The 11618-nt window shown below is 43.0% G+C and overlaps 1 protein-coding gene across 1 annotated transcript in view; it reads left to right on the top strand.

The window, feature by feature from the left end:
• Positions 1 to 1777: 1777 nt before the first annotated feature.
• Positions 1778 to 11618, top strand: part of Gclc (glutamate-cysteine ligase catalytic subunit) — a 40227-nt gene continuing 30386 nt past the window's right edge. Inside the window, exon 1 of the mRNA XM_005347600.2 lies at positions 1778 to 2189. Coding sequence (XP_005347657.1) covers positions 2040 to 2189 — 150 coding nt within the window. The 5' untranslated portion in view covers positions 1778 to 2039. The remainder of the gene's footprint in view (positions 2190 to 11618) is intronic.

The following is an 11618-nucleotide window of genomic DNA, read 5'->3' as shown; positions in this document are numbered from 1 at the left end:
GTTTACAGATCTGAGACACCACTGCCAAGTGAAATCAATCTGAAACATTTAGCACAATTAAGTTTCATGAGACTAAAAATTCACTTGTTCAGTCACGTCTGTGGCACTCCCAATACTTAATAGCCACTGGAGGCTGGTGGCTATTGTGCTGAATCATGCAGGTGTATGGAAATGGAGGGCGAAATGTTGAGACTAACCAAATGATCCTTGGGTTCGTTTACATACAGGTGAAACAGCTTTGCTCCCTCTCCCCATATCGTCTCTTTCCACACAGAGGCTGACACTTAGCAGTAGGCTATATCAAGCACTTTTCTAGAAGTATAAAATACACACACACACACACACACACACACAAGTCAGCTCAACTCCAAAGAAAGTCACCATCTAACATATATAGTGTTATGTGTGTATTAGCAGAGGTGTATACGCATACAGACACAAGACAGAATAACCAGGGCTGACAAACAGAGTGAAGGAGGACCAGAACACAGTGGTTAATGGCCATCCATCTGCAGGAGGGCTGGTGGGAAGCACACAGTAAGATAGGGACAGTAAGGAGCAGAGGTGAGTGGGTGGGGAAAATTTGAAGGAGTTGGGTTTTTTTTTATTCCAGTCATTAATGTCATTGTCTCCGCAGATATCATCTAACCTATGCACAGGCACAATTACATACACCCCCACTGTGGAAATCACAGCATACCTTCGATTTCCATGGTCCCAAGTTCTTTGATGGGCACATTCAACATGAAGGCAGTGAGAAAATATTCTTGTCATGCATTCATTGATTAGTGTTTATTAAATGTGACTAGTGTTTATTAAACATTAACTCTAAGACAGGTGTAGAAGTTCATACCTATAATTCCAGAACTCAGGAAGCTCCAGGCAGTTCAAGGCCAGGTCGGATTACTAGTGAGATCTTGTCTCTAAGTACATAAAAAAAAATGTAACTACAATCTAGGAGAAAGGGTGTAATAAATGTTTTTTGCCCTCTGTCCAGGAATGGATCAGCTAGTTACTGCATATATTTATCCTGTTGCAAAACATTAATCGAACAGTTATTCAGGGGCAAGGTGCTACATTCCCTTCATTCCCACCTAATCCAGCTCTAGTGCCTTCAAGCAGGCATGGTAAAGCTCTCTAACCTGGTGCTGGGTGAATCCTAGGTTCTGAGATGGGGGAACTTCTGAAGATTGCTCCTCACACTGCCCATGTGGAGATAGTCACAAGACTTCTTCTGCAAAATGAATGATGTCTGTACCAACCAGATCCTATCATAGACAAATAGTTAACTTAGACGATTTACAGTAACTGCATCTATATGCCGGACCCGTTGTAGACACATGAATTCATGCAAATCACCAGCAGTCGATTCTACAAATCCAAGTCATGTACAACACCCATTAAAAAGTATTAGTCTAACTTTATACAGGTTGGAAGAGTTGAGTAGATATTCCAGCTGACTCCCGAGGTAATATTTTTCACCACACATCTTTTTGTCTCTCACCATGTCGTAAGCATGAGGCCCCCTTCCCACTTAAAAAACAATCTGGTCTGCTTTACATCCCATTCCATCATTTTTTCTTGACCCGGATTTTTATCTCTTGGGATTATGACTTCTCTGTTCTCACTCGCTGATAGCCAGGCCACCCGCGAACGCCCACGGCCTGAGCCCCGCCCCCGCCTCAGGCCCCGCCCCCGCCCCGCCGCTTCGGTCCCCGCCCCCGCCGCAGCCTATAAAATCCGGAGCGCGGCGCACGGAGCGGCAGGCGCGGAACTGGGCATGCTCGGTGCCGGCGCAGCTTTGCTTCGCAAGTAGGAAGCCAGTGCACGACACCGGCGGCGCCGAGTGGAGCGCTGCCGCGGCGGCCTGGGCCGCAGGGCGGGCGTGGGAGCGCGAGACCGGGAGGTGGCGAGAGACCGCGTCCCGGGCTGTCACCCGCGCGGCGGGGTCCGAGCCGGAGCGGGAACGGACGGGACGTCCGCCGCGCGGCCCGAGGGCGCCCCCAGGGCGGAGCTGCGGCCGGGAGGAGGACTCGGCCATGGGGCTGCTGTCCCAGGGCTCGCCGCTGAGCTGGGAGGAGACCAAGCGCCACGCCGACCACGTGCGGCGGCACGGCATCCTCCAGTTCCTGCACATCTACCACGCCGTCAAGGACCGGCACAAGGACGTACTCAAGTGGGGTGACGAGGTGAGCCCGCGCGCCTTTGTTCGGCCAGGCCGCCCGCGGCCCCGTCGCCCGCCGGGCTCGGCGCTGCGCCTGGAGCTCATTCATTCTTGTCTGTGCGAAAGCCGCTCGGATCCTGGGAGGGCCTAAGTGGGAGGGGTGTGTGTGTGCCTGAGTGTGTACCTGCCTCCCGCCGCCCCGTCACACCATTCACCTTGGAGATGAGTGTGTGAACGGGACTAGCCCCTGTTGGCTTACTGTCACGTTTTATTTCTCCGGGGTGTTTGCTTCGGCCCTCCATCATCTAGGTTCTTTTTAAACGGCTGTTACAAGACACACCTGTCCGCCAACTTGAGTGCTACGTTTAAACAAATACATTGCTAGATCCAAGGGCTTGGGGCTGTCTCTCAACAGTCCGGAAGACTTAGCTATCCCGTTTAACTGTAAATGCTTACAACTTCAAGGTTAGGGAAGGCTGGTTAGATCCTGCAGCTAAACCAGTCAGTGCTAAAACCTGTTCACTGTCTCTGGGACCCGTTTTTTGGAATCAAAATCGGCAACGCTAAAACTGTCGTTTCTTTAGTTTTATGCGTTTCTTGTTTGTTTGTTTTTTTTAACACACTGATAGAAGATACATAAAGTTAAATAAATGACCTCTCGAGGAGTCTGCCCCTTTGTTGTGTGAGTTTGGCATTTACCATAGATAGCGTGCCGCTCCCGTAATAATAGTATTATCACCCTTGGGCTAAGTTTGAAGTGTTGCTGCACCAGCATGGACTATCTTCTTGCAAAACGTTTATTTTTCTGTGTCTCGTGTTGGTAGCTGACTCTGCCGTCTACAGCTGGAAGAGTTATGATCGAACTAGGAAAGTATAAGGACTAATAATTCACATCTCTGTAAGAAAAAAAAGGGACATGTTTGGCTGTTCTCCAATTTTAGTCTAAAGTTCTGTTTATTTGCAACATCTGACAGTTATTCATCTGGGTTTTGTGTGTCGTTTTACAGGGCAGGGACATGCTTCTCGTTCACCTGTTTTTCCGAGGGCCTAACCATGTGTCTGGTATGGTTGGCAGCAAATTGTGGCATCCTTTGAAGTTGTCATGGAACTAGCCACTCTTGAACAATCAATTTATTTTTGCTTTTTTTTTTTTTTTTTGACGTTTAACTAGGACTCCATACTCCATTAAAAAAAAAAAAGAACAGGAGGGGTAGTTAATGTCTTTGTAATTGTTGTTGCGGGTAGAACTACGTCCAGAGGAGATGGATGCAGCTGAAGCACAGCTGTGCACCCCAGAGAGCCCCCTTCCTCCTTGTCATTTCTCTAACCAGGGACTGCCTGGATCCTCTCTCCGGGTGGGGGGGTGTGTGCTCCCCCTGTAGGCAAGAAGAGCATGTACAACTACCTGTTTGAAATGGCTTGCCCCTGCTGAGTAAGCCGACCTGAGAAGAGCTGTAGAGTAGGCCCCGTCAAATGTATGTACTGCACACAATTCCCTCATGAGAGGCATTGGTGGGTGGTGTTAGGACGAGGTTTGCCTTTCTCCCCACAAACGTTCCAAGGAGTGGAGCAGCCTGGCAACCCTGTGCATTTGTCTTCTGTCTGTACAAGTTCAGCATTGTAGCCAGTTAACACTTGGTGTTGTTTTCTAAAGACAGATTACTTCTGTGTAGCTCTGGCTGTTCTGGAACTCTATCTGTAGACCAGGCTAGCCTTGAACTCACAGAGATCTGCCTGCTTCTGCCTCCTGAGTGCTGGGTTTAAAGACTTCTGCCACGATCACTGAGTCAGTTAACACTTTAGGCATGTCTGTTGGGAAGTTGGATTTCGGAGGTGTGTGTAATCTCTAGTAAGGTGCCTGACTAAAATGGCTCCTATGTGATATGATGTCAAGAATGTTCTGTGAAAACTTAGTGGCTGCTGAAACTACATTTCCAAATTTCTTTTTGCAAATATTCTGTCATAACTGATAATATAAATCTATAAGCCGAATTTTCCCTAGCCTTCCAGTGTTGAGAGTTTACTTGAAAATAGCCCGACACTCGGAAGAATTAGAATTTCGAAAAGTTCCTAGGAGGCAAAGTTCCTACCCTGCCATTTCATTGCTCTCCTCCTCCTCAGTTCAGACTCCTGCCTTTGACCTTCAGAGTACAGATACCGAGCCTCTCCTAGACTCTGTGGTGGTTCTTTCACTTCTGGCGGTCTCCTGCTGAAGTATTTGTTGATGTCAGCCTCAAGAGCTAAAACTCAGCACAAGTCCTTGTGCATGGGGAGAGTTTGCTGTCGCATACCCTGAGAAGTCTGAAGGCTGCTTGGTTCCTACACACAGTCTAAGTAGAAGCCGTGGATAACTGAGAAACAGACTGAGCAGATAAAAATAGAGAAAGGTGTGGTGAGTGGTATGGGCCCTGGAGATGAGGACCAGCCCTGCTGGTAGAAGTGTTTCAGGTTGATATGTTACGCGGGGTAGACCTGATACCAAATATTACTTTACAATAGCAGTTTTCAGCTTGTGGTCATGACCCCTTTGGGGATCACATGTCAGATACCCTGCATATCAGATATTTACGATTCATAACAGTAGCAACATTATACAGTTAAGAAATAGTAACGAAATAATTTATGGTTGAGGTCACCACAATATGAGGAACTGTAGTAAAGGGTCAGGGCATTAAGAGGTTGAGAACCACTGCTTTACAAGGTTTGACGTTGTATCTATTGGGCCCTGGGCTTGGTTGGAAAAAAACAGAAAGAACTGCAGCCAAACCTTAAAACTGGTCATGGTTGTGTTTGGAAGAGAGCCTGCCTCTTCAGAAATGTGTGGCTCTGTGTACGAGGACAGTGTTTATATCTCCACATGAGAAAGAACCTTGTGTTTAGTGTTTGCCAAACTGAGTTGGATCTTGAACCTGCTTGCTTCACTTTCTCTTATTTCTTCAAGCCTTCAAGTTCAGGTATGTACAGTTTGGCTAGGTATTTGTTTATTTGTTTTATTTTTATTTTTGGGTGGTTTGTTGTTTGTTTTTAGGCTGTTTCCCTTGGAACCATGACTGGCTTTGCCGTTTTGTTTGTCTTTTCTTATTCCTATACATGCCTATTTCACCTTTAGTATGACAGGTCCTACTTCTAGCCACCATTTATGATGCTGTTTCTTTTGGAAATGGAATTTTAACTTGAAGAACCAGGTGCAGGTTTTGTTTATAGCTCGGTGAGTGTGTAGTGTTGGAGGAAGCTGAGTGTGGTGGCACACTTCTTCAACCCCTCCCCCCCCCAGTGTCCAGGAGGCACAGGCATGGGATCTCTCTGTGAGGTCAGTCTTGTCTATGTAGTAAGAGGTCAGCCTGGTCTATGTAGTGAATTCCAGGACAGCCAGGGCTACATAAAGAGACCCTGTCTCAAAGAAACTAATAAATACCGATGCAGAGCTAGGGACACAGTTCATTTAGGGAGTCTTTCCTAGTATACCTAGGGCCCTTGGTTTAATCTCCACTTTTCCCAGAAAAGAAAGGGAATTTATTGATCTGGGAAATCTATATAGCAATAACTACTTTTTATTATTACTGTCAACTGTGTATACAGCCTTTTCGGTTACTTAATAGCAGAACTGAAACCTGATTCTAAAATTTGGCATGTTACCAAATCCCCCTTTACAGCACTTAAACGAAGCAGGCCATGGCGCTGTCATGGTGTGCATGGAGCAAGTGAAGTTCTGAGTGAACATGTATGCTTGAGTTGAGTCATGTCAAGGACCAACCAAGGCCTCAGACTCCTGGGAAATTGACAAACTTTCCTCTGATCTGAGTGGGAATGTTGACTGTGTGTACAAGTAGAGTGTTTTTACATCCTGTGTGTAGTTGGTGCTGCACCATCAGAGCGAGCATAGCTTTTCTGTGTGTCTGTCCTCTTCTTCATCTCTGCCCCAAATGTGGTAAAGATGAGATCTTTCTTAAGTAATATATGTTAATAAAAATGTTAAGCAATGCAAAGTTAATGTGCAGAAAGGAAGCATTTTCAGATTTGTAAGCAAATGCAGTACTTCTCAAAGAATGTCTTCTGCAAACCTGCTTCTTCCAAGTTTTCTTCATCTCCAGGATGCACAGCAAGCACTCTACCGCTGAGCCATAGCCCCAGCCCTATTTAAAATTTTGAAACAAGCAGGCCTTGAACTTGTGATCCTCCTGCTTTAGCCTTCCAGGTAGCTAGGGTTACAGGCCTGTGCCACCAGGCTTCACTTTATATCTCTTTAAGTAACCGTGGTCATTGTGGGTGAGACATTCCACAGTAGCTGGTGTCTTGTTTTGTTGTGTTGTGTTTTGCAATTAGATCTGTTCCATTAGCTTAGTAATTATGTAGAATTTTAAAATGACTCAATAGTTAAGAGCACTTGTTAGGTTACTCTCCCAGAGAACCCAGATTCTGTTACCATTACCCACATGGCCTCTCATCATCTGTGACTCCAGTCCTAGAGGATACGACACCCTCTTCTGGCCTCTGAGGGTACTACACTCATGTGGTGCACAGACATACATAAACATACACAAAAGAATAAAATTATAATAATAAAATAGCATTTCAGAATCTCAGTTGTATTTCAGAACCACATTTATTGATTTATTAGAATATACTATTGAACACAATTCAGTTTTTTTGAATTTTATTTATTTTAAACTTTATCAATAACAAAATCTTGCAAATAAAAAAAGAAAAATAGAACACCAAACAAAATTAGACCAAACCCAAAGACCCAATGATCTTCTGCTGCAGTTAGAATAGTGTCTCCACTCTAGAGATGGCGGGACCTGAGGGTGGAACTGATGAATTAGGTAGACTAAAGTCTCCTGCAATAGGCAGTCTTAGAGCTTCAGACAGTGTGTATTCTGAAGGGTAAGAAGAATCGCGTGAATAAAGTGTACAATTACAGGGACAAGCCACATGTGGCAAAACAAAACAAAACCCAAAACATGTTTTTCCATAGGGGCGTTGAAAGGATAGTTTAAACATTTAATTGAATGATACCAGCAAGCAAGCAATAATGATAACCTGAAGGAAGCACTTCCTATCCGAAACAACTGGGAGGAGCCTGAAAACACATTCCAAGAACAGTTCTTGTTTTGAAAATACTGAGGTCATAAGACTTGTTTTCTTGGAGTTTTCTCCCAAGCACCTAGAGTTCTCTCACACAATCCTATTCATGGGCCATGTTTGGACAGAATAGCTTTTCAGAACAAACTGTGGCGTTTCATGCTGGATTTTATATGATGACATTTGGATGAATATATCTGTATATCCACTACCAAAAACGAATAGAAGTAGAAACGCAATGAGTTTTCTATCCTTTGATAATTTGTGTCCATCACCTGCATCCAGTATTTCCTCATCCCCTAATATTTAGCTTTTCTTTTTTATATTATACTATACCCCCGTGTACATTTGTTTACAGGTATTGGCTAGCTTCCAAATATAAGGGAGAATATGAGTGGTTTTTTTCTTTTGGGGATTGTGTGACTTTGCTTTATATTACATATCGAGTCTATCCATTTTTCTACAAGTTATGTGATCACAGTTTTTCTTTAGTGCTAAATTGTGTGTGTGTGTGTCTGTGTGTACATACATACATATGTACAATATGTCAAATTTTCATTATTCATCTGCTGATGGACAACTAAGTTGATTTCAGTTTCTGTAATGGATGAAGCAATAATAGACACGGGGATGCAAATATCTCATATGGTGGAGTATGGAGTTCTGTGGGTAAATGCCTAGGAGTGAGACAGCTGAGTCATGTGGTATTTCTATTTTTAATTTTTTGAGAAATCTTCAAACTGATTTCCATAATGGCTCTATCAGTCTGTACCCCTGCCAACAGTGAATAGGGTTCCTTTCTCTCCATATCCTTTGTAACATTTGTCAGATGTGTTGATGACAGCCATTCTGACTAGGGTGAGCTGGTATCTCCGTAGTTTTCATGTGCATTTTCCTGATTGCTAGGGGTATTGCACGCTTTATAAGTAGTCACTGACCATTTGTGTTTCTCTTTTAGGCCCTGTCCAATTCATTTGTCCATTCAGTGAATGACAGTTTTATTGCCTTGGTATTTAATTTCTGCAGTTTTCATAAACTCTGGATATTAACTTCTTGTCTGAAGCAAAAACAATTCATTTCTTCATAGACATTACAAAACTTCTGGTTTTCCTCCTTACTCCCTGGAAAAGAAAGATACCTTGTGTTTTGTGTGTGTGCATACGCATGTATGTGTTTATTGAATGTTGCTCCAGTGCTTGTTGGGAGGACTAGCCTTCCTTCACTCCCAAAGTGTACCTCCTTGCTGTTCACTGTCGTTTTATTTCCGCATTTGTTGCACTGTCCAGTGATCTGTCTTGGCTCTGATAACATTCTCCTTTGGTTTCTTTGAGAATGAAGTCAGGAAATACCATCTCTGTTTAGATACACTGAATCCATGACTTGTAGAGCCAGGTAGAGTATATTTAAAAAAAAAAAAGCCCTTATGAGATTTTTATCTCATTGGGATACTATTGAGTACACATATTAATTTGAGAATTGATACGTAAGCATTTAATCTTCCTACTCATGAAGAAGTGCATCTCTCCTCATCTCTACATCCTTAGTTTCTCTCGGCAGTGTATTGTGGCTTTCAGTGTATTGGTTTTGCACATACAAGGCCATATATCTTGCTGATTTTCTAAATTTGTCTTTTATCCTGCAACCTTACTAAATTCAGCTTTGTGGACAGAGTGAATTATAATAATTAGTGTGTTTCTAACAATTGCTTTTGACATTTCATGTCTCCTGCCATTGGTGGCCCCCACCCCATTTTGAGCATGCTTCCATGCTCAGGAATGTTACCGTGTTAGGTGCTCAGGGTTCATGTATCCCTGTATGCTTCCATAATACTTCCGGATTATCATTATCTAGCTGAGGATCTTTTGAAGGATTGTTTTTATAGCTCATGAGTAGCTCAGAAAAATCTGCACACTTCTGCACTCTCTACCCAGTACTCCTGAATTAGGATTTGGTTGGAGTCTGAATACCTGTGTCTTTAGGGCACTTCTGCATAACACTGACTTAGTGAATTCTAGTTCTTCTTAGTGCAGAGGCTCTGCAGACGGGGCGTTTCTTGTTCGGTAGGGTTTTATATCACTTTGTTTGAGTAAGAGTAGGAAATGGAAGTCTCTCCACTTTGTTGTCCTTACAGCTCTGTTCTCCTCTGCCTATATACTATGTCCAAGCTGGCTGTCCTCCTGGTTCTAAGACACTCAACCAAGATTCAGCCAAATTTTTCTTGTTTCTTTTGGTATCCCTTTGTTTTGTAGTGCCAGGGATTCGAATCAGGGCTTTGTGTATCCTAGACAAGTGCTTTTAATACTTTTTAACTGTTTGAGAATGTTCTAAATGTCATATAAATTTTGAAAAATCATGGAATGCACACAACAGCTAATTCTTCTAGGTCATTTGATAATAGCCTGAAACAATGGGTTAGTAATGCTCCATAGAGACAGATTCACACTCAAGCATGTGGTGCTTGCTAGCAGAGATTTTTGTTTGTTTTTAACATTTGTGTTGTAGCACCTGGGTATCAAACCTAAAATCCTCACACATGTGGGCAAGAGCTCTTTCTCCCTAACATTTTTTTGGCACATCATAGTAAGTAACCAGAAAATCTGGCTGTGGTCCTGCTCTGTCCTACTCTGTTGGACTGTCTTGGAATGTGCTGTGTTCAGATTGTGTCTGTTGTCAGGATTTTGTAGTTTAACAAATGTTCCCTACAGACAGATATTCCATCTGATACAGGTGTCCACACGCATCCTTCATCTTCTTTGTAGTTTTCCTGCGGTACCTGTTTAAGATTCTGTTAAGTCTTTGTTTCTAAAAGGCATACTGATTTAGCAGAAACCGTAAAGTAAGGGACTCCTGAATATTTTCCGTAAAACTCTTGGAAAGCACTAAGTCTGAGGTGTGGACTGGTGAAATGGCTCAGTGAATAAAGTACTTGCCACAGAGTGTGAAGACCTGAGTTCGAATCCCTGTGAAAGCCCAGCTGTAATAGTCCCTGCATTGGTAATACCAGTACTCTTACAAGGTCACAGGAGGTGAAGACAGGACAATCCCTGGAAGGTTGTGGGCCAGTTAGCCTGGCATACACAGTAGAAAAGTGGCAGACTGTCTCAAACAAGCGGAAAGACAAGAACTGACATGAATGTGCACCCTTACATATGTATGTTGCATACACAGAAAACTGAGGTATGTATAGATGGAGACTGCTTGTTCATTTCCTGGCTGCCCAGACCTGAAATAATCACACAGAAGCTGTATTAGTTATAATACTGTTTGGCCAATAGCTTAAGCGTATTTCTAGCTAGCTCTTACATCTTAAATTAATCCATTTCTGTTCCTTTAATTTTACCATGAGGCTCATGGTTTACAGATAAGGTTCTTGCTGGCGGCTCACATCTTTCTCCTTTGGTAGCTACCTGGTGTCTCTCTGATTCCGCCTACTCTCTCTCTCTACTTCTCTGTTCAGATTTCCTGCCTGGCTATATTCTGTTAAGCCATTGGCCGAAAGCAACTTCTTTATTAACCAGTGGTAATAAAACATATTCACAGTATGCAAAGGGGAATCCGACACCACTTTCCCTTTTTTATCTAATAATAAAAAAGGGTTTTACTTTAGCATGGCAAGATTACATATAACAAAATAGGTATCAAGCAAGAATTATTGTTACAATATTTAGTTCATTTACATTTGGCAAATTATTGAAAATACTGTATCATCTATCCTATTTTTGTGAGTCTAAACTTTTAGACCTACTCTTATCTTTTATAATTATAACGATCTTTCTTCAGCTCCATCAAAGACTCCGGAAGGATGTAATATTACCTATGTAACCAATAAATTCATTGTAAGCAACCTCCAAAACTCTAGAATTGACAGACTTCTTGCTGCCTGGACAGTCATCCAAAGTTCTTCTATACCATTGGGGCATCCATCTTCAGTCTACAGGCCCATAGTATCTGGCAGACTTTTCCATGAAGCAGGAAATTTAAAAGATCTCTTATGCTTTGTACTGGCAAAGTTTGTCAGTTGCTTTCTTCTTTGTGTCCTGCAGCATGTCTAGCAGCAGACTCTTTCATGAAGCAGGAACCCTGAAGAACTGTCTTACTTTCTTTAGGCAACTTCAGCAGTCATTTTCCTGCAGGTCCTGCATGTCCAGTTCATACAGCATACCATCAAGCAATCCAGGCAAGAGCAGTTTCTTGCTCAAATGGCTAACCAACTTTATAAGGAGCCACTTCCATGCCCATCTTCCTCTTGAAGTAGATTGGTGCTTCCAGGAGCAGATGTGTCATGAAAAGTCCTAAGTTTTTTGTTTTTTTTTTTTGGTTTTTCGAGACAGGGTTTCTCTGTGGCTTTGGAGCCTGTCCTGGAACTAGCTCT

Source organism: Microtus ochrogaster, chromosome 5 (assembly GCF_000317375.1).
Source record: "Microtus ochrogaster isolate Prairie Vole_2 chromosome 5, MicOch1.0, whole genome shotgun sequence".
Classification (NCBI taxonomy): Eukaryota; Metazoa; Chordata; class Mammalia; order Rodentia; family Cricetidae; genus Microtus; species Microtus ochrogaster.
Note: the sequence above shows the minus strand (reverse complement) of the source record. Positions and strands in the feature narration are given on the sequence as shown.